General features: G+C 41.3%; 1 protein-coding gene across 1 annotated transcript in view; it reads right to left on the reverse strand.

The window, feature by feature from the left end:
* nup107 (nucleoporin 107) overlaps positions 1-23208 on the reverse strand; it is a 57432-nt gene extending 34224 nt beyond the window's left edge. Inside the window, exons 1-8 of the mRNA XM_048548733.2 lie at positions 23079-23208; positions 22299-22393; positions 20121-20201; positions 19543-19649; positions 17682-17835; positions 12495-12598; positions 9572-9699; positions 4302-4350 (exon numbers count right to left, since the gene is read on the reverse strand). Of these exons, the coding sequence (XP_048404690.2) occupies positions 4302-4350; positions 9572-9699; positions 12495-12598; positions 17682-17835; positions 19543-19649; positions 20121-20201; positions 22299-22393; positions 23079-23110 (750 nt within the window). The 5' untranslated portion in view covers positions 23111-23208. The remainder of the gene's footprint in view (positions 1-4301; positions 4351-9571; positions 9700-12494; positions 12599-17681; positions 17836-19542; positions 19650-20120; positions 20202-22298; positions 22394-23078) is intronic.
* Between the last annotated feature and the right edge of the window lie 982 nt (positions 23209-24190).

Consider the following 24190-nt stretch of genomic DNA (forward strand, 5'->3'; position numbering starts at 1 on the left):
CAAGAAAGAACCTGAGTTGAGCAGCTCAGGAAAGGCACCACATAGATGTGGCCATGAAAATCATTTAAAAAGATCAGCTTCAGCAATTGGAATAAAAAAACTCAGTTGGATATTAGTTGAAAGTCTCCAATAACCCCATCTCATCCTCTAATAGACAGATTGCTAGCAGAGATCATAAGTCAAGACAACAGGCCTCAAGTTTTATGGTTTTCCTATGCTCCCTTTTTTGAATATTAGTACATGGGAGAAAGTAGTTAACTGAGAAATAACAAGGAAAATTTAGTTTATAAACACTTTTTGTACAGAGCATGGGCTCAAGGTTTAAAAGAGTCAATTCCTGGATGTGAGTTTGCTCGCTCAGCTGGAAGGTTCGTTTTCAGACGTTTCATCACCATTCTAGGTAACATCATCAGTGAGCCTCCGACGAAGCGCTGGTGTTATGTCCCGCTTTCTATTTATCTGGTTAGGTTTCCTTGGGTTGGTGATGTCATTTCCTGTGTTGGTGATGTCATTTCCTGTTCTTTTTCTCAGGGGATGGTAGATTGGCTCCAAATCAATGTGCTTGTTGATGGAGTTCCGGTTGGAATGCCATGCTTCTAGGAATTCTTCTGCGTGTCTCTGTTTAGCTTGTCCTAGGATGGATGTGTTGTCCCAATCAAAGCGGTGTCCTTCCTCATCTGTATGTAAGGATACAAGTGATAGTGGGTCATGTCGTTTTGTGGCTAGTTGATGTTCACGTATCCTGGTGGCTAGCTTTCTGCCTGTTTGTCCAATGTAGTGTTTGTCACAGTTCTTGCAAGGTATTTTGTAGATGACGTTTGTTTTATTTGTTGTCTGTACAGGGTCTTTTAAGTTCATTAGCTGCTGTTTTAGTGTGTTGGTGGGTTTGTGGGCTACCCTGATGCCAAGGGGTCCAAGTAGTCTGGCAGTCATTTCAGAAATGTCTTTGATGTAGGGGGGACAGTGGTTATAGTTTCTGAGCCCGTTTTGTCTGTTTGTTTGGGTTTATTGCTGAGGAATCGGCGGACTGTGTTCATAGGGTATCCATTCTTTTTGAATACGCTGTATAGGTGATTTTCCTCTGCTCTGCGTAGTTCCTCTGTGCTGCAGTGTGTGGTGGCTCGTTGGAATAATGTTCTAATGCAGCTTCGTTTGTGGGTGTTGGGATGGTTGCTCCTGTAATTCAGTATTTGGTCCGTATGTGTTGTTTTCCTGTAGACGCTGGTTTGAAGTTCCCCGTTGGCTGTTCGCTCTACTGTGACATCTAGAAATGGCAGTTTGTTGTTGTTTTCCTCCTCTTTTGTGAATGTTATGCCAGTAAAGGGTATTATTGATGGTCTTGAAGGTCTCCTCTAATTTGTTTTGTTTAGTGATGACAAAGGTGTCATCCACATAGCGGACCCAAAGTTTGGGTTGGATGATTGGCAGACCTGTTTGTTCGAGTCTCTGCATTACTGCCTCTGCTAAGGACCCTGATATTGGAGATCCCATGGGTGTACCATTGGTTTGTCTGTAGGTTTTGTTATTGAAAGTGAAGTGGGTGGTGAGGCATAGGTCCACTAGCTTGATGATGTTGTCCTTGCTGATGAGGTTGGTGGTGTCTGGTGTACGTGTCTTCTGTTCTTCTAACAGTGTCATCAGTGTTTCTTTGGCCAGGTTGATGTTGATGGATGTGAACAGGGCTGTTACATCAAAGGAGGCCATTATTTCATCCTCTTCTATCTTGGTGTCTTTGGTGTTCAGGAATTCTTGGGTGGAGCGAATGGAGTGGTGGGAGTCTTCTACTAGGTGTTTTAGTCTTTGGTGTGGTTGCTTGGCTAATCTGTAGGGTGGTGTTCCAGGTAGCGACACTATGGGTCTGAGGGGGGGCGCCTGGTTTGTGAATTTTTGGTAGTCCGTAGAAGCGTGGTGTGTTGGATCCAGCTGGTTTCATTTTTTGAAAGTCTCTCTTGTTTAATTCTCCAATTAGACCAACAATACATTGGACAAACAGGCAGAAAGCTAGCCACCAGGATACATGAACATCAACTAGCCACAAAACGACATGACCCACTATCACTCGTATCCTTACATACAGATGAGGAAGGACACCGCTTTGATTGGGACAACACATCCATCCTAGGACAAGCCAAACAGAGACACGCAGGAGAATTCCTAGAAGCATGGCATTCCAACCGGAACTCCTTCAACAAACACATTGGCTCCAAATCAATCTACCATCCCCTGAGAAAAAGAACAGGAAATGACATCACCAACCAAGGAAACCTAACCAGATAAATAGAAAGCGGGACATAACACCAGCGCTTCGTCGGAGGCTTACTGATGATGTTACCTAGAATGGTGACGAAACGTCTGAAAACGAACCTTCCAGCTCAGGGAGCAAACTCACATCCAGAACCTCAACCTGAGCTACAAATCTTCTCAAAACTCGCTAGAATCAATTCCTGTCCAATTCTAAGACCAAGGCAATCTCCAGCATAGCACATACTGACTGTATTAGACTGGTTCTTCAGCAATTTGTTTAATATTTCTGCTCCAAATGAAGAAAAGTACAAAAAAAGTGACATAATTTAACAGAACCAGTCCCTTTTAATTTTCTTCATTGTGCATGGCTTGGACATTTAAAAAATCAAACCAAAGAACTACAGACGCCGGAATTCAAAAGCAGAAATTGCTACACGATGTATTTTAGAAAGGCTGCTCATAAATGACTTTTATGGTAACTTCATCATTGCTATGTGATCAAGCACCCATGCAGCTTAGATGGAACACGATTGAAAACCATGCTTTCTCCAAATTGATGGCAACCTCAATCTTCTCATGCGTGCAGAGCACAAGTTGGCCCGTTTAAGTTACCACACAAATATGGTCATGTGAAACCATTTAAAGAACCTGGCCATTTAAATTAGTAGGCCATGAAAACCAAAACCATATCAGAGAGGGAAGAATCTCCAACAACCTAACCACTATTTAGGCAGAGATCAGACGTCAAGCTGAGAATTTTATCATTTGCCTGCATTGTCCTTTTTGTAAATTATGGCATGGGAGAAAACAGGCAACCCAAAACGTAACTGGCTTCGATACAATCAATATGGTTTGATGGTCAACAATGAATACCTTCATTACATGTCTCAACCATCACACAATACCAGGTTATAGTGAACAGGTTCATTTGATAATACAAGCTTTCGGACGCTCACTCCTCCTTTATCAGACATAGAATTTGTAAGTAAACGATCACAGGCTCACACCACTGATCAGTATGTATTAAACAAATCTGAGATGATGTTAAATCTTTAATCAGTTAGAAGGTTTTAATTGATTAATAGGTATATGTAAATCCCTGGATTCCTTTTAAGTCACTGTTCTGAGAGAACTAGAGGTTTTATCAGTGTAAAGTGATTATGTCTTAGGTCAGACAATGTATGTTAGGTGTGAGGCCTTGTTCAGAACTTGTTTGCGTTCTGGTTTGGAGTCAGGCTGGTTTTGCTTCTAAAGTAGGAATTTTAACTGACCAGCTATAAATTATGCGCTTTTTGAACAAAATAGAATATATCTACAAATACAAATTCACCCCATACATTCACGTGTGTGTGGGTGTGCGTACACTCGCACATGTGTATGGGTGAAAGAAGAAAGTGTGCGTGTGGACAGAGAGAGAGCGCAAGCGTGCGAGCGAGCATATATATACTCACTCACACACACACACACACACACACACACACACGTGTGAGAAAGGTTGTATAGTGCAGTGGGGTCACCTGTAGTGGTACGTGAACGCAAGATCCTGGTTGAGGCTTTCTTCATGGGTATCAAAATTGGCGATAAGTCTCTGTTCGGCAACTGAGTTGTTGCGAATTCCGAAGTCTGCCTTAGAGGAAATATATCCGAAGATCCGAGGCCAAATGTCCTTGACTGTTGGGAGTGGTCTTCCATTGGGAGGGAATATCCCTGTCTGACAATTGTTGCGCAGTGCCCATTCATCTTTGTCATAGCGTCTGTATGGTTTTGCCAATATACCATGCCTCAGGGCATTCTTGCCAGCAGCATATGAGATAGACAACATGAGTAGCTGCTGTGAATGTGGTGAGTGGTGTTCCCACATGTGATGGATCGTGCCTGTGTCAGAGATCTGACATGTCTTGCAGACGTTACCATGACAGGGTTGTTTCACTTTGACGCTCCGAAAGCTTGTATCTTCAAATAAACCTGTTGGGCTATAACTTCGTGTTGTGACTTCTGGCCATGTCCACCCCAGTTCAACACCAGCACTTTCACATCATGTCTCAACTAATACTTACAGCTACTTCAAACATCATGCCTTCTTCCACACTGGATTCAATTCTGTCCCTGGAAATAACATAGCAAACAAAGTCAGTTAGGGAAAATATAGATCATTTCTTTTTAAAGTGCAGCAACCTCCTACAGCCATTATACATACTGAATATTAAACTAAAATTATTTCCATGTATTACTGATCCAGCCCAGAAATCAAAAGCAAACGCAATCAAAAACACGTGGATTTAAGCTATATTATTTCACCATTCTTTTTAACATTTCTTGTTCTATACGTTCACTCTACATTTTCTCAAATCTTTTCTACCACCCTAAAGGAGTCAAAGCCTTCTGAGTGATTGGAAACAGGTGTACCCCTGAACTTGCCATTAAATTGTTCATTGGTACATATACAGCATTGCATTTATGGGCAATAATAAAAGAAATAAATTGTTGCAGTTACAGATTTTTTTTAAATCAACCTGTTCAAATGTGTGATGGCACACCTGAAGTTGGTTTAATCTGAACACAGCTCTTCCAGCTCAGAGGTAGGGAAGCTACTTGCATTTATATAGTTTCAGAGATAGTAGGAACTGCAGATGCTGAAGAATCTGAGATAACAAGATGCAGAGCTGGATGAACACAGCAGGCCAAGCAGCATCAGCGGAGCAGGAAAGCTGACATTTCGGGCCTAGACCCTTCTTCAAAAATGGGGGAGGAGAAAGGGGTTCTGAAATAAATAGGGAGAGAGGGGAGGCGGATTGAAGATGGATAGAGAATAAGATAGGAGGAGAGGAGACAGAAAGGTCAGAGGCGGGATGGAGCCAGTAGAGGTGAGTTAGGGAGGAGATAGGTCAGTCCTGGAAGGACGGACAGGTCAAGGGGGCAGGATATGGTTAGGAAGTAGGAGATGGGGGTGGGGCTTGAGGTGGGAGGAGGGAATATGTGGGAGGAAGGACAGTTTGGGGAGGCAGGGACAAGCTGGGCTGGTTTTCGGATGCGGTTCCGAGAGAGCAGATTTTGAAGCTTGTGCAGTCCACATTGGGTTACAGGGTTCCCAAGCGAAATACGAGGTGCTGTTCCTGTAACCTTCGGGAGGCATCACTGTGGCACTGCAGGAGGCTCAAAATGGACATGTCGTCTGAGGAATGGGAGGGGGAGTTGAAATGGTTTGTAACTGAGAAGTGCAATTGTTTCGTGCAAACCGAGCGTAGGTGTTCTGCAAAGTGGTCCCCAAGCCTCCGCTTGGTTTCCACGATGTAGAGGAGGCCACGACGGGAACGGCGGATACAGTATACAACATCAGCAGATGTGTAGGTGAACATCAGCTTGATGTGTAAAGTCTTCTTGGGGCCTGGAATGGGGTGACGGGGGAGGTGTAGAGGCAAATGTAGCACTTCCTGCAGTTGTAGGGAAAAGTGCCGGGTGAGGTGGGGCCAGAGGGGAGTGTGGAGTGGACAACGGCGTCACGGAGAGAGTGGTCCCTCTGGAAAGCAGGGAAGGGTGGGGAGGGAAAAACATCTTTTGTGGTGGGGTCTGATTGTAAATGGCGCAAGTGTCAGAGGATGATGCGTTGAATCCGGAGGTTGGTGGGGTAGTATGCGAGGATGAGGGGGATTCTGTTTTGGTTGTTATTGTGGGGAGGGGGTGTGAGGAATGTGTTGCGTGAAATGCAGGAGACACGATCGAGGGCATTCTCGACCACTGAGGGTGCGGTGGGGGGGGTGCGGTTGCGGTCCCTCAATAATGACGACATCTGAGATGTTCAGGAGTAGAATGCCTCACCTCCTCCTCCTCCCACCCACCTTCCTGCAAAAATGCCATCCCTTATTGCCAATTCCTTCACCTCCGCCACATCTGCTCCCAGGATGAGGCATTCCACTCCTCAGATGGCATGTCCATCCTGAACCTCCTGCAGTGCCACAACGATGCTACCCAAAGGTTGCAGGAACAGCACCTCATATTCCGCTTGGGAATCCTGCAGCCCACTGGTATCAGTATGAACTTCACAAACTTCAAAATCTCCCCTCCCGCTAACGCATCCCAAAACCAGCCCAGCTCGTCTCTGCCTCCCTAACCTGTCCTTCGTCCCACCTTTCCCCTCCTCCGACCTCAAGCACCACCCCCATCTCCTACCTACTAACTTCATCCCGCCCCCTTCTCCTGTCCATCCTCCCTGGACTGACCTATCCTCTCCCTTACTACCCACCTTTACTGGCTCCATCCCTGCCTCTTTGACCTTTCGGTCGCCTCTCCTCCTATCTTCTCCTCTATCCATCTTCTATCTGCCTCCCCCTCTCACCCTATTTATTTCAGAAACCCCTTTCCCTTCCTAATTTCTGAAGAAGGGCCTAGGCCCGAAACATCAGCTTTCCTGCTCGGCCTGCTGTGTTCATCCAGTTCTGCACCTTGTTATCTGCATTTATATAGTGCCTTGCACAATATCAATGTCTCAGAGCTCTTATCAGCCAATTAATTACTTCTGAAGCAGTAATTACTGATTTGACAAAGGAAACAAATCAGTTAATTTGCACGTTACAAAAGAAATGAAAATATCTGTTTTTTGAGATGTTGATTTAAGGATAAATACTGGCCAAGACGGCAGGAATACTTCCCCTAATCTTCTTCAAAACAGTGTTACTGGATCTTTTACATGCACCCAAAGCGAAAGACAGTTTCTCAGTTAAATGTCTCATCAGGAAGACACGGCAGCTCTAATGGTACTACACCGTGGTAACCTAGGTTAACATTCACAATCCTGAAGTAGACCTGAACTCTCGATCACTGAGTCAGAGACAAGAGTACTACCAAAATGAACTACATCATACAAACATAAGACAAAAAGGTAAAGTTGCCATAGTCTTACCAGGACTGCTCCCGAATCAGAGAGGGGTGGTGGTTTTAATTCGAGGGTCACCAGGTCTCAGATGAGGACAGAGATTGAGAAGGAAGGTCAGCCATAATAACCTCAGTGGGATCTGAACCCAAGCTGTATATTCACAAACCATGCGTTCAGCCAACTGAGCTAACTGACACCCTCCACAGCAAAAGGCAACAAACATGTATTTCCTGCATGACAATAATCGCTACACTTCAGAAGCAGTCAAGTACTTCTGTAACACTTGCAAAGGCACTGTGCAAATAAAGTTCTTTCATTTGTTATTGTGTGAAAATATCTGCCCCATAAGTAATGAAATTTGTAGGACAATTTTCCAATCAATAGTAGCTGATAATGGGAAATGGGGTCATCGGAACATGAAAGCAATTTCTTAAAAATATAAAGATTGCTCACAATTAGACAGCAAAATGTTTATTGATTTAAATGCAGGCAAGTAGTATAGCTTGGACATGGTAATATTTCATTCATTGCTCAAACCACTTCTGCCATTTTATAAGTGTGGTGTGGAGATGCCCACGTCGGAGTGGGGTGGACAAAGTCAGAAGTCACATGGCACCAGGTCATAGTCCAACACATTTATTTGAAATCACAATATTTTGGAACACTGCTCCTTGGTCAGGTGAAGTTGCTACAAAAGCTTGTGATTTCAAATAAACCTGTTGGACTATACCCTGGTGTCATGTGAATTCTGACTTTATAAATGGACACAGATGCTAAAGAGTGCCTTGTAAACGCAGGCCAATCTGGCAGTTTTCTTTTAAATGCAAGTTTCTGACTATTTAAAATAGAAAGGTGAAGTAAAAAATTCTCTTTCTAGTTTGGAGGGCAGATAAAATCTGAAGCATGGAGAACGAATCTAGAGGCCTTGTCATTCCATATGAAATACGCAGATCTTGTAAATTTCATGAAAATATGCAGAAAACATGTTTAAATATGGCTAGGAATGTCAGAAGTGCTAAGATCGTAATACAGAGGAGCAGAAATTATGACATTCAGCCCGTCGAGTCTGCTCCGCCATTCAATCATGGCTGATAAGTTTCTCAACCCCATTCTCCTGCCTTCTCCCTGTAACCTTTAATCTCCTTGACAATCAAGGACCTCCTTATCTCAGTCGTAAGTATACTCAAAGACCTGACCTCCACAGCCTTCTGTGGCAATGAATTCCATACATTCACCACTTTCTGGCTGAACAGGTTCCTCCTCACCTCCGTTCTAAAGGGTCTTCCCTTTACTCTAAGGCTGTGCCCTTGGGTGCTTGTCTCCTCCACTAACAGAAACATCTTCCCAACATTCATTCTATCCAAGCCTTTCAAGATTCTGTTCATTTCAACTGGATCCTCCCTCATCCTTCTAAATTCCCATCAAATACAGACCCACAGTCCTCAAACTTTCCTCATACGTTAAACCTTTCATTCCTGGGGTTGGATCATTTGAATGAAGCTCCTCTGGATGCGCATCAGGGCTAGTCATCCTTCCTGAGACGTGAGGCCCAAAATTACTCTCAATATTTAAATACTGACCGGAGCCTTATACATCCTCAAAAGTACATCCCTGCTTTTATATTCCAGTCCTCTCGGAAATAAATGCTAATATTGTTTTTGCCTTTCTAACTACTGACTCAATGTGCAAGTTAATCACAAGAGAATTCTGCTCTAGGACTCCCAAGTCCCTCTGCACTTCAGATTTCTGAATTTTCTCCACATTTAGGAAATTGTCTATGCCCCTCTTCTTCCCAACAAAATGCATGACCTCACACTCTACCATGTTTCCCATGATTATAATCATCCATTAGAGCAAACAAGGTTGTTATTCACTTTTGATTAAACAAACCAAAGACTACATGATTCTCAAGCAAGTGAAATTTCTACCATTGCATTTATTTCTGGTTTTGAAGCAGTTTGCTTTTGATTCTCATTGCACAACCTGATTAGAGACCGAACATCATGGCAGAAATCCATCACACAACTATTCAAAATACATGCACAAATTATAGAGATATCCATGACAGTTAAAATAAAATGCATTATGCCAGTTGAAGTGCAGTACAACAAACCACAGCAAAAGTAACTGTTCCTGCTTTTATCCCGAAACTCTAAAAACAATATTTAAAAAATTAGAATCCTTAATGACAGACCTTGGAGGATAACTGACTGAACTATCAGTTTTATCTTCATTGTCAGAATTTAATTGGTTGTTAGCATCCTGCGCAGTAAGATAGAAATATATACCTATTCCATAAATGCAAATTGTGTGCAACCAAGCAAGGCAAAAGGCTGCAAATCATAAATGCAAGAGGGTAACATGAGCTTAAGTAGTCAACGAGAAATACGATGCAGCAATATGAAAATGCAATTCATTCTGTTCATAACAGTTTTGTATCAACATTGAATGTTGTACCTGTAAAGAGATCCAATTAAACGCCAGGTAACCATTTCTTGCTGAAGGAACCAGAGAACACTAGCTGTTTTTGAAAATTTCTGTTGCCCGGGAGTTGCACGGTTTACAATCTTCTTAAGTATATTTACCTAAAACAATTGAACATTAAGAAGTGCTTTATTTTTCAAATGTGCACTGTTCATCTCTGTATATTTACATCTACCCAACTGCTTTAATCAAAGTAGAATGTATACAGTTATGCAAGGTTAGGTTTCTCCTTGCATGTCACATTTTTAAGAACTTGAACTACTACCTAGTTGGAATAATCAAATCAATCACAATGTTGCTACTTTTCTTTATCCAGTTCCAAAGCTACATGTTCCTTGAATAACAAATCACCTATTCACAATTGTTGTCTGGAGACCATAAAGAGCTAAAAGTTAACCATTGCTCAAAAACCGAAAGAACTGCAGCTGTTATAAATCAGAAACAGAAGTTGCTGGAAAAGTTCAGCAGGTCGAGCAGCATCTGTGAAGTGAAATCAGAATTAATGCTTCGGCTTCGGTGATGCTTACTCAGAACACATGCAGTATTCTTTACTGAGAAATCAACCTGTCTTAAAATTATAACAAGCAGTTCACACCACCCAGCAATGTTGGTAAAGAAAAGTATAAGAGGCAACTGGAGTAAAGTTACAAAGACACAGAATTCTCATACCAGTTAATTCAATTGGAGTTATTAGCAAAGATAAATACTGTAAATTTATTAAACTTGGATTACGGGCTGCACATAAGCAGGATATAAAATTAATGTATCTATCATTTCCAGAAAACCAATATCCTACATTTAAGTGAAAGCAATTTGCCTCTACGTTTGCAGTTTGGGCCTGACAGGTTGAGAATGTTTGATTAAGAATCCCAGGGTTGTGAAATATTAATACAGCAAGTGTTTTTTTTAAACTCCAAAAGGGTAATGGATAATTAAGACCATGATTACAAGATGAAAATCCCATTCCAACACCAATGCCCTGTTGATAAAATAATGATCAGCAACGTGCATACAAGTCCAGTAGGAAAGTGCTGCTTTGACTGGGAAGACCCTTCAATGATCCTGCCTTATACATTCACTAAAGTGAGAAATTCTCTGAAAGATACACCTAGATTGTTCAGTTCACCCCACAGGATGATGAAAGATTCAGTTAAATGGCTACAAATGCCGACATTTTACCACAGTGGTTTCTGAAACAGTTTAAAAGGCACCCAAATGTGTTAATAATTGCTATTAATAAATTAATTTTAGAAGAAATAATTTTACTTGTTTATTTCCTATAAATTCATTTTGTAGTTGTAGCATACATATGGTTTGAAGTATACTATTAATTCATTTTCTGAAGAGTTAAGAACTGCTACATACATTTTGGGGAAAATTCAATGATGAGGTTTGTTTTAGTTCAATTGCATATTGCAGTAGTTTACCACTTATTAAAATCGCAATTGTCAGTTCAGATCACTTACAAAACATGGAAAATGTCTCAAAAGGGAGATATCAAATCTTAAATCCATCCATAAAACGGCAAGCTCTAGAGCAACTTGCACACTTTCTTCCACAAATTATACTTAATCTGCCTAACAGTTAAATGTTTTGAAAAATTAGAAGAGTATGAATAATTCAAGCTATTCATAAATTAACTAAGTTGACAATAACCCAGGAGTTAACAATTCTCATCAATCAAACAGTATATATCAGTCTTCTATGTGAAGCCCCTCTTGTCCAACTTAATTATGATTATGAAAATTTAGTAATTATTTTATTACCACTACTTTAAACAATTTTTGAACATAAGTGGCCAAAGATCATGAGTGGTTTGACAGGAAACAAAAATAAACTATCAGCCCGATAATTCAGTTTGACAGAACCAAAATATAATGGATGCTGAAAATCCAAAATAAAAACAGAAAATACTGGAAATGCTGTGTAGGTCAGCCAGCATCTGCCAATCTGGAGTCTCACAATTGTAAAGGAGTAGAAGAAGGTACTTAGTCCATTAAGATTGTACCAGATCCTTGCAAGGTAATAAATAATTCCACTCTGTGGTTCTCTTTCAATTCCTTTGCATTTCTTTCTCTTTCAGATATTATCCACTTTGCTTTAGAAAGCTACAATTGAATGCATCACCCTGTTAGATAAAACTCTCTGAATCCAAACTTCTCATGTAAATAATGAAAGCTTTTACTCAGAACACTCCTGGTCATTTTCAGTTGTTTTGCAAAACACCTTAAACATAAAACCTAGTGTATCAACTCTTCAACCATGTAAATCTACAAAATTCCTCCTTGGTTTGACCATCCTTTTCAATGTCTCATCTTTTCTAGAAATGCCCCGAGTACAGGTAATCAAGTATTTGGTCACTGGTTTTAGTATCTCAAGTGGCTCAGTGTTAAATTTTATTTGGCAATTGTTCCTGTGAAACATTTTGGTTCCCACCATGCCAGGTGGTGGAATTTGAATTCAATAAAAATATCAATTAGAGACCAAAGATGACCATGAAACCATTATTGGAAAAACCCATCTGGGTTCACTACCTGGTCTGGCCTCCATATGACTCCAGACCCACAGCAATGTGGTTGACACTTAACTGGCCTCTGGGCAATAAATGACGGCCTAGCCAGCAATTCCCCTGTTAGCACTGTTCCTTTTCCATGGACGCTGCCTGACCTGCTTAGCATTTTTGTTTTCACCTCAGGCTACACTATCCACTTCTCCATAACCTGCTCAGCTAGTAACATTGCCAAGATTTCAAACAGCATTAGAGACCTTATGGCTTCAGATGACACATAGCACTCTCAAAAACAAAGACAAACCACGTTATTTGCTGCAATTCATAATACAGAAGCTTCTACTCTACCATAAACTAGTTGCGAAAGCCAGGTTTTAAAAATCTTACCTGCTCCCTGCATTCAGCTTCATAAAGTGCGATCAAATCAAAGATAGCAGTAGATGAATGTGCTAAGAAAGATTCCAAAAACTTTGGAAACAAGCTGGCTGAAGCTGTCAAAATCAAAGGTACAAAATGTGGAAAGCAGTTACTGGACTTTGAAATATAATGCACTATACATGCAAATTACATGGTTGCTGTCACCAAGTGTGTTCAGACTTTTATATTCAATTCTGCAGACTCATTTTAGTTGTAAAATACCACTGGAACTTCTCACATTGCCTTGTTTTACAAATACTGAACTACTTTTAAATTATTTGCAAATAACACTAAGCTGAGTAGCAATGTGTGCTGTAAGGCAGATGCTAACTGGCTGCAGGGTGACTTGAACAGGCTGGTGAATGTGGATAAACAAGAGACTATCCACTTCAGTCGCAAAATCAAGAAGGCTAATATTATTATTTGAATGGTGACAGTTTAGGAAAAGGTGAGGTGCATTGAGGCCTGTGTGTCATGGAACAGTCGCTGAAGGTTGGCGTGCAGGTGCAGCAGGCAGTGAGGAAAGCGAATGCATGCTGGCCTTTGTACTGAGAAGATTTGAGTATAGGAGCAGGAACATCATACAGGATGAGGCAACACCTTGAGTATTGTGTGCAGTTTTGGTCTGAGGAAGGACATTCTTGTTTTTGAGGGAGTCCAGTGAAGGCAGACCAGACTGATTCTCTGGATGGCAAAACTGACATATGAGGAAAGACTGGATTGTACAAACTCTGTTGGTACTTACTGGAATTTAGAAGAATAAAGGGGGGGGGGGGGATCTCACTGAAACATATAAAATTCTGATGCAGGAAGAATGCTCCCGATGTTGGGCAAGTCCCAGACTAGGGGTTCACAGTTTAGGAATAACATGCAAGCGATTCAGAACTGAGATAAAGAAGAATTTCTTCACTCAGTTGTGAACTTGTGGAATTCTCTCCCACAGAAAGTTATTGGTACCAGTTTGTTAGATATATTCAAAAGGGAGCTGGAAGTGCCCTTGCGACTAAAGGGATCAAGGGGTATGGAGAGAAATTGAGAATGGGATACTGAAATTGAATGATCAGCCACGATCAATACTGAAAGATGGCACAGGCTTGAAGGGTTGAATGGCCTACTCCTGCACCTATTTTCTATGTTTCTATTTAAATAAAACTGATGGATTGCGTTTATGTGGTAATTTGAAGGAAACAGAAATCAGGATATTGAATTCAGTCTTTACAACATATTTTCAAAATATTTGTTTATGGACAGGCACAGGCAACCTTATTCTTCATCATTTTTTCCTGGGAGTGTTGATGGTGCATTGCTTTCTTCAACTACATTGCCATACCCTCACTGACACCAGGCCATAACCTTAAAACTCCCTCCCAGTGATATTATGGGTGTACCTACACTACATGTAATCCATGTGTCAGTGAAGCTATGGCAATATAGCTCAAAGACAGGACAGCACAAAACTTGGCAGGGAGCACTCAACAGTGAAATTCCCACATCTCTGTTGCGGGTCACACGTTCTGTAAAAGCAGACTTATCAAAATTGTGCATTTAGTACATGGGAAGCATTACTGCCAATGTGTTCTGGTAGTGGAGGAAGCGAATGCTTGAATGGTTTTTGGGGTGAGAGATCAGTGACCTGAATAGTACCAAGTTTCTTGCAGGTTGTTGGAGCTACACTCATCCAGGCAAATAAAAAGGATTCCATCACATTCCTGACTTAGAACATAGAACATAGAACAGTACAGCACAGAACAGGCCCTTCAGCCCACAATGTTGTGCCGACCATTGATCCTCATGGATGCACCCTCAAATTTCTGTGACCATATGCATGTCCAGCAGTCTCTTAAATGACCCCAATGACCTTGCTTCCACAACTGCTGCTGGCAACGCATTCCATGCTCTCACAACTCTCTGCGTAAAGAACCTGCCTCTGACATCCCCTCTTGTAGAGGACAGAGCTAATACCCACTGAATTTCAAGCTCCTGATCGATATGGTGGCTTCAATAGTATATATGGCTGGTCCAGTTGTTTCTATTCAAAGGCAATGACACACCTTTTCCTTCTAGTAGTGGGTAATTACTTGTTACTTATTAACACAAGCCTGAAGGGTATCAAGTTTTACTGACATGTAGGCAAAGATTGCTTTATTATTTAAGGAGTTGTGAAAAATGCTAACATTAAACTGTGGAGTCAATCCAATAGATGTCGCACTGATCTTGTTCCAGGATATATATGTATGCTCAGCTGTGCCAAAACAAAAATTGCAGAAACTGCACACAGCAACTAAATTCTTCGGGGAACGTTAGTTATATGGAACGTGTCCTCTTCTAACCTTCTGATAAAGGAAAATCCATTTCTGAATCAGCTCAAGGTAGTCAGGGTGGGACACTATCCTGAGAAACTACCACAGAATTGTCCTCGGGCTAAGTGGCCTGTAAGAAACAACCATTTCCCTTTCTGCTGGGAATTACATCAACGAATGGAGAGATCCCCCCAGATTCCCATCATTTCAATTTTGTTAAGGCCTGACAAAACTGAAGATTATTGTTGCAAAAGTGCTCATAATACTGTCTATGACACTATCCATCACTTTTCTAATGATCAAGTGTCGATTATTAGATAGGTTGGATTGGTCCTGCTATTTGTATGCAGCTGTTTTTAATGGACAGAACATAATGGACCAATTTCCAGCATGGTTTGGCAGGTTTCAGTATAGTACTGTCTTCAGTACATCAGCCAGGATATTGGCAGGATCTAGTATATCTAATACACACAAATTGTTTCTTGGTATTATGCTGAACTAACTAAATTCACTGAAGACTAAGATCTATACTGCCAATGACCTCATGAGGACACAGAGAGGTTCATTCATTCGGAATTTCTCACTGAGGATGCTGAGAAACAATTCTGCCTGGTCTCACGCATGCAAATGCTGATTTCTGAGAACGGTCACTGAATTTCAGTTTTCAGTTACTTATGTAATTATATACCACCATGCATAACTAGATGTGGCAAGACTGAAGCGTTTTTACATGATCAGCTTTTTATGGTTTTACTTACTCTTTCACAGCATGCTGTTTCTGCTGTTTAATATGTATACAATCTTGTGTTATAGCAGAACCAAATTAATATCTCATTGTTAGTTGTTTGCTGGTGTACCTGGTATGCACCAAATTGAATCACACTTGCTCCCCTAGCTTGATGGCAATGATAGTAAGGATATCTTGAGCAATGAGGTTACAGAATACAGTGGAATATAATTCTGCTGCTGATAAAAGTTAGCACATCAACAACTCCGTTTTGAGTTCCTTTGCCATTTCTGAACACACCTCATTCAGCATGATGATAGCATCACAATACAGCGTGAAGGCAGGACCTCATCTCTGCAAGGACTGTGCAACAGCATTCATCCAATGCAATCATGGAGAATCACTGCTCCAACAAGGAGACTGATAAGGACGTGGTCAAGTCAGTTTCTCCCTCACCACTTGCCCTGGTCAGTCTTGAACAGCTCAGATCAACAGTGATGTAACTGAACCAATCTCACTGATGTATAGTGAAGTCCCCACCAGAGTACACTTGCTACCTTCTACTCTTCCCAAGACCGCAAAGTCATGAAATACAGCCCAGTCCATTATGCAACCCAGCCTTCTAACCATTGATAATTATACTGCCTTAGAAAAGCAATTAATATAATCAAACCCTCTGCAGGTACAGTTCCCTTCAGGGCACCCTCTTCCTTCACGCCCAACAGCTCCCACAGTCCCACGGCATCTTGCCCTGCAACCGGCAAAGGTGCAACGCCTACACGTTTACCTACTCCTTCCCCAGTATCCAAAGGCCTTAACAAACCTTCCAGGTGAAGCAACACTTCACCTGCACATCCCAGAATCTAGTCTACTGCATTCGCTGCTCACAATGTAGTCTCCTCTATATTGGGGAAACGAAACATAGACTGACAGACCGCTTCACAGAACATCTACGTTCTACCTGAAAAAAAAATCACAAACTTCCAGTTGCCTGCCAGTTTAACACCTCACCCTGATCCCTGGCCAACATCTGTATCTCCGGCTTACAGCAGTGTTCCAGCGAAGCTCAATGCAAGCTGAAAGAACACCTTATTTTCTGCTTGGGGACCCTGCTGCCTTCCGGGCTCAATGTCGAGTTCAATAATTTTAGGGCCTAAACTCTCCTGTGTCCTAGCCCCCTACCCCACACACCAGGTCTTGTTATCACTTTGTCTGCCATTACACACTACCTATTGTTAGTCACGAACAGTCCCTATTAAGAGTTTATCACCCTCCCAGCCAGATTGTTATCAACTCCTTTGTCTATTCAACTGTTCTTCTCTCCCTTCCAGTTCTATCATTTATGCTATCATTTACTCCCTACCCCAAATACCCCCTATTTTCTGCACATAAGCCAACATTTTCCCAGCTATCATCTGTTCTTAGGAAGGGTCACCAGACCCAAAACATTAACTCTGATGTTTTCTTCACAGATGCTGCCAGACCAGCTGAGCTTTTCCACAACTTCTGTTTTACAGCATCTGCAGTTCTTTCAGTTTTTATCTAAGCAGGGTAACTTGGTAAAACAGTAACAATATATAATCTCAATTGAATTTTCACAAAAACATTCTCAGGACCTGCCAAGAATCAAAGCATTTCAACTAAATCACTGAAATGTTTATTATATTATAGAATGCATAGCCATAATGCAAGTGCTTTGCAAGGATTTCACACAGAGGCACAAAGTGGTCTTGATACGCTTATCCCCATTTCACTAAGTTGAGATGTAATGCTCAAGAAAAGAAATATTGATTCTATACCACACCAATGGTGGACTGACACTGTGAAAGTGATTCCTCTCAAGGTCCCTTCAAATAGAAAGGAGATTTGTATTAAATGAAAACCAAAAGAACTGCAGATGCTGTAAATCAGGAACAAAAACAAAGTTGCTGGAAAAGCCCTGGAAAAGCTGAGGAACGGTCACCGGACCTGAAAAGTTAACTCTATTTCTTCCTGCACAGATGCTGCCAGACCTGCTGGGCTTTTCCAACAACTTCGTTTTTGTTGGAGATTTATATTTCCTAGGCTACCCATCCCCATTTGCTGCATCAATGGTACGTACAAGTTTATGAGATCAAGCCTATTTCTCACCAGTTAATCCTGGATCATCCTCCCTTAACATGACTGCACTAAGAGTCAAGTCTTCTGAAAAACTTCTCATTGATTCAGCTGTGGCTTTCATGCCAGTCCTCTGCTGAGTGAGAATAGATGAAGTAGTGTCCTCTGCATCTTCTGGGATATATTGCTACATAAAACGTTTAAAGAATCAAAAAGCAGAAAGCAATTTTTAAATCATCTTTCTTTTTGGCCATTAATGATAATTCAGAACTTTAACTACTAAGTAAAGGATATTATCATTCCAGTTTCATTTAACAGACATCAAAAAGAAAGTAAACTGCATTTCACCACTCCAATGTGCACTGGATGGATTTGTGAGGGGTAGATCATGCCCCGCAAACCTTACTGAATTGTTTGAAGAGGTGACCAAACACCTGGATGAACATAGAGCAGTGAATGTGGTATACATGGGTTTAAATAAGGTGTTTGATAAGGTTCCCCATGGAAGGCTCATGCAGAAAGTAAGGAGGCATGGGATAGCAGGAAATGTGGCAGATTGGATTCAGAATTGGCTGACCCTTAGAAGACAAAGGGTGGTAGTGGATGGAAAATATTCAGCATGATGCTCAGTTACGAGTGGTATAGTACAAGGATCTGTTCTGGGTCCTCTTCTAATTGTGATTTTTGTAAATGATTTGAAATGTAGGAGTGGAAGGGTGGATTAGCAAGTTCACGGATGATACAAAAGGTGGGTCAACTTGCAGATAGTGCGGGGGGCTGTTCTAGGTTACAAAGGGACATTGATAGGATGTGCAGCTGGGCTGGGAAGTGACAGGTGGAGTTTAACCCTGAAAAGTGAGTGCGATTATTTTGAAAGGACAAATTTGAAAGCAGAAAACAAGGTTAACAGAAAGATTCTTGGCAGTGTGGAGGAGCAGAGGGATCTTGGGGTTCATGTCCACAGTTCCCTGAAAGCTGCCACCCAGGTGGAGAGAATTGCTAAGGTGGCGTTTGGTGTGTTAGCTCTCATTAATAGAGGGACTGAGTTCAAGAGCCATGAAGTCGTGCTCCAGCTATACAAAACCCTGGTTCAGCCACACCTGGAGAATTGAGTCCAATTCTGATTGCCTCATTACAAGAAAGATGTGGAAGCGTTGGAAAAGGTGCAGAGGAGATTTAACAGGATGTTGCCTGGAATGGAGGGAAGGTCTTACGAGGAAAGGTTGAGAGAGCTAGAGCTTTTCTCTTTAGAACGACGAAGGATGACAGGTCACCAGAGAGAGGTGTACAAAATCAGAGGTATAGATAGAGTGGGCAGCCAGAGACATTTTCCTAGGGTGAAGACAGCAAGTACGAGGGGGCATAGTTTTAAAGTGAGTGCAAGTAGATATACGGGAGATGTCAGCGGTAGGTTCTTTACTCAGAATGGTAGGGCATGGAATGCATTGCTGGAGAGGGTAGTGGAGGTGGCCTTGTTAGAGCATTTAAGCAGCTATTAGATAAGCATATGGACAATAGTAGAAATTAGGGGTGGAGGTTAAGTTTAGGGTAAAAATTCGGCACAACATCATGGGCTGAAGGCCCTGTACTGTGCTATACAGTTCTATGTTCTATGTAATGACTCATGAATTCTGATACAAGTCAACTTTTAATGACATGACATATTAGTGATCATTTCAGTCCTAAAATCAATGTTTTAAGTGTCAAGGTTTATTCCATCAATAGAAAATTCAAGTTGACAAATAGCAAAATATATACTTTAGCTTTCTCATTCTCTCTCTTTCAATCCCATCTGCATATTCTAATCTTTGCTACTACAACCATTTATATTTTTGATTTGGCTTCAAAGAGGCTAAACAATGAATAAATTTTGGAGTTATTGTTTTATTCTTACCAAATGTGTTTCTGGTATTGTAGGTACAAGCAGAGATGGTTTAACTGATCCTAAAATTGATGACACATCGGATTGTTTTAGAGGACAGATACGAGTCTGTGGTGTGTCTGAAATACAAACCAGAAATTAACTTCAATAACTAGCACGAATATCTGTATCTTAATTTGAGAATATACAAATTTAAGTAATATTGTGATGGAGAAATTAAAATTAGGACCGCACAAGAGATCAGAATAGAAGGAGTTTGCAAAGACAGGGAAGGGGTAAGGGATAAAGGAATTTGAAAAGAAAATGAAAATTTTTGAATTTTCAGGTTTTTTGAACTGTTAGATTAGCAAGCACAGGGCCAATGTACAGAGAGTTTAGAGAGGGGTATGAGTTAGAAAGCTTTGGATAACCCAGGTTGACAGAGTCTATACTGAGGGAGGCCAACAAGGAGACCCTTGGCATAGTCAGGTCTAGAGGCACATCAAGGCTTCAGCAGATGTACTCAGAAAAGGGTGGAAACGAGTGATGTTACAGAGTGGCAATAAGCAGTCTTACTGGTTCAAAGGTTAGTTATCTTAGTCAATACTTACAGAAGTCTTGGAATATATGAGCTGTAGCTCGAGTAGCTGATAGCAGATGTAAGCTGGAAGGGCCTTTAGCGTGCTTCAGTACTTTGAGAGAATAAGTTAAGTGAAGTTGGATCTGATAGTTCACAAACAGTCATCACTTCTTTCCAGCAAATCTTTATTAGTACTTGTTCTACATTAGTACCAGTTTGCCCAAATTAAAACACAAGTGATATTCAAACTGCTATTCTTCAAAACTGCTGCACTGCCCTTGCATCAATACTTTCAAAAGCGGTCGACCATGACATAATTATTAATCACCTCAAATAGTTAACTGAGACTGAAGCACAGAAACAAGCCCTCAAGTACAAGTAAAATACAGTGGATGCTGAAAAACTGAAACGAACAGAATACGGAAAACCCCAGCACAGCTGACAGCATCTGTAGAAGGAAAATTAGAGTTACTATTTTGAATCTGATATGAATCCTGTTCAGCGTTTCCTGACTTACAGCTAGCTTACTATCTATTTTTCCAACTACCTCAATTTCAAAGACTCGTGACTAAGGTCAGAATATATCGTGCAGTATCTTAATTAAGGTCTGTTGCAAACTTTATATATCCACCGAGTTACCTGTTACTCTTCCTTCAAAGGATTCAATGGGTTTAATGATATTTTTGCCTAACATGTTGTAACTCTTCTCCTTCTGGATTGTACATGACTTGTGTCTTTAAGTAAAAAGGCCATTATTTTTTGTTTATATTTTCCTTGACTTGTTCCTATTTTCCTTAACTATGAAAGCAGCATGGTCTTTTCACTGGAAACCTTGCCCACATTTGAAGATGTGCTCTTCAACTTTACGAACGTGTCATTCAACCATACAGATTAGGGGTAGGTACAATGTCATTTCAATAGACTCTCTCCAAGTCCAACATTCTCTCTTAAAAGTCACCCTCCAACACTATGTTCATAGAAACAGATCCTTTTATGCAGATTCTTACCCCCATAAACAGAAGTGCTCTGTTCGTGCTATATTAACAGTTTTGATCATCCTCTAGCCTTTGCCTTTGAGGTTCCTCAAAGCTCTATTCTTTGCCCCAGTTTTTGTTTCTATACGAAATGATTCTGTCCATCTTTCATTCAACTTCCTTCAGATCACATGTTCAGCATTTACAATATCCTGTTTTCTTGCAGTGCCATGGATCAATCCAATGTCAGCCATCCCATTTACTAAAACAAACAAATTCTCATTTCTTCTGATTCCTCAAAAACAGCTTCATTCTGAGTCTTTCATGTGGTTACATGACCAGAGGATTTTACCTCCATGAGCCCCAACCTTTCTGTCATGGAGCCAAGAATGTCTTCAAACGTGATAATGAATTTTCACTGTTGCTGGCAGTGTATTCAAGAAACTGTCTATTCTCTTTTCTTCTTTATCACTCCTGTCTTTCCTTCCTTCAGTAGTAATTAAGTTAATTATATGTACAGAACTTGAGAATTGCCTACAAAAATTTAGTCAAAGCTTTTACCTTGAATGTAGCAAGAAAGATGAGGAAAAAAAAACAACTTTCATACTATATTGAGGAGAGTGGGGAGTGATTGACAAGTGGACTGTAATTGGTTGAGGTACTGCCATGAAGAGTGCACTCATGGACAAAATGATTTATGAAAGCCCCAAAGTAAGTTATAGATTACAATAAAGCTTACTCTGCCACAAGTAGACTCAGAGATACCGATTGTGCATTATGCTGATCTTTGCAAAAATACAGAAATAAATGTCTGGAATACATGGAAGAAAAAAATGCCTATTTATGTCTTTCAATTCACAGCAGGGAGGGAAAGATCTCCTTGCCCTTGATCATCCCTCTGCCATCGTTTTAAAAAAAATCCTTTGAACAAGATGCGTCCAGCTCCATGTTCCAAAGGCGGCTTCTTGGTGGGTTTATTCTTTTTGAAATATTGATCATTATCTTCAAGTCCTTCCCTAATAAACATCAGACCATAATGCTCTTGTCCAATGAAAAAGATAGTTTCCATACTTCATTCTTTAAAAATAGCAATATTCCTGAGTCACAAAGACAACTTAGTAAACTTACAAGAGAATGCAGAAAACAAAGGAAACACAATATTTCACATAAAAATATAGGTTAAATGTTACCATTGGAGACCCGTTGGTCAGAATGGCATAAAGTGAAAAGGATACTGTCAGAACCTTTTTTTGTAGCACTGCGCCTCAGAGAAGTTCTACTAGTTTCAGAGCTCCGGACTTCAGGAGATGGGAAATCTCCACTTGTCCGTCTGAAATAAGAAGATCCAAAAGTTTAGAAACCAATGCTAAGATTTTAAAGGTAGCTACAAAACCTCATATTAATACACAATTCAAACTAATGTTATTGTTCAATAACTTCCTTCTAAACATGACTGAAATTAAACCATTGATTTGTTACTTGCTTTTTTAGCTGAAAAATAAAGATCAAATTCAAGTTAAATATTTTAAAATATACATATAACAAATATATTGCACCTCCATCTAAAACATTCTTTAAATTCCACAAGACCTCAAATGAAATCTTCCTGCTACGTTGTATTTGCCCTCAACCACACATCTAACTCTCCTAATCACCAGGCCAGGGTCTGAGATTTCGCTCAGTAGCTCAAGAAACACCTTTTCATCCCTTCCCTCCACCTACAACCTCTTCACTACCCCTTCCATTCTCTCACCACCCCCTTCACTCCTGACCCCTGCAGTCTCTACCTCCTATTCCTCCCCTCACTTCTCCAATATTCTTCTCCGTCCCTTCCTCCTCCTCCAACACCCACTCTCCCTCCCCTTCTTCTCGCCTTCGCCTCCTTTCCCTGTCCACCTTCACCCCCATCCATCTTCCCCGATTCCTCTCTCTCTCTCTCTTACACAAGGCCCTGGACATAATTCTGATAGAAGCACATCTCACGTGGGCGCTGAAACAAAGGTCGATCTTCCTACCTGTCCAGTGATTCCTGCCATACTTGCGACATGTTGAGTGCCGACAAACTACCGCCTGTTGATCCGTAAAAGCACCAAAACTACACCTCCACTTTCATCGGCGCGCGCTTCAACGGCCGCGTCCTTCGCAGTCAAGAGGTAACAGATTCCCTCCGGATCTCAGCGCCGCTTCGGGCGCCCCCTGTGGTTGGCGAGCAAATTGACATACACTCAACAAGCGTTTCATTACATAGACCGGAAAGAGCAGGAATTAGGCCATTCGGCCCATTGAGTCTGTTCCGCAATTCAATCATGGCGGATAAATTTCTCAACCCCATTCTCCTGCTTTCTCCCCATAACCCTTGATCACCTTGACAATCAAGAACCTATCTATCTCCGTCCTGGCCTTCTGTGGCAATGAATTCCATAGATTCACAACTCTCTGGCTGAAGAAGTTTCTGTTTATCTCCGTTCCAAAAGGTCTTCCCTTTACTCTCGAGCTGTGTCCTTGTCTCTCTGGATAATGGAAACATCTTCCCACTGTTTATTCTGTCCAGGCCATTCAGTATTCCTCCAGAATCCCTACAGTATGGAAACAGGCCCTTCAGCCCAACAAGTCCACATTGAACCTCAGATCATCCCACTTAGACCCATCCCCCTATAACCCACCTAATCGACACCTCCCTGAACACTACAGGCATGGACAATCAACCTAACCCACACATCTTTGGACCATGGGAGGAAACCCACGCAGACATGGGGAAAATGTACAAACGCCACACAGGCAGTCACCCGAGGCTGGAATCAAACCCAGGCTCCTGGCACTGTGAGGCAGCCGCCACCATGACACCCCAATTTCAATTAGAACCTTCCCTCCATCCTTCTGAACACCATCGAGTATAGACCCACAGTCCTCAAATATTCCTTATGTGTTAAACCTCTTATTCTTGGGATCATTCTCGTGAATTTTCTCTGGACCTACTCCAGGGCCAGTACATCCTTCCTGAAGTATGGGGCCCAAAATTGCTCACAATAGTCTAAACGTGGTCTGACCAAAGCTTTATAGGCTCAGAAGTAAATCCCTGCTTTTACGGTCTAGTCCTCTTAAAATAAGTTCCAAAATTCACCAATCC

The sequence above is a fragment of the Stegostoma tigrinum genome, chromosome 18 (genome assembly GCF_030684315.1).
Source record: "Stegostoma tigrinum isolate sSteTig4 chromosome 18, sSteTig4.hap1, whole genome shotgun sequence".
In the NCBI taxonomy this organism is placed as follows: Eukaryota; Metazoa; Chordata; class Chondrichthyes; order Orectolobiformes; family Stegostomatidae; genus Stegostoma; species Stegostoma tigrinum.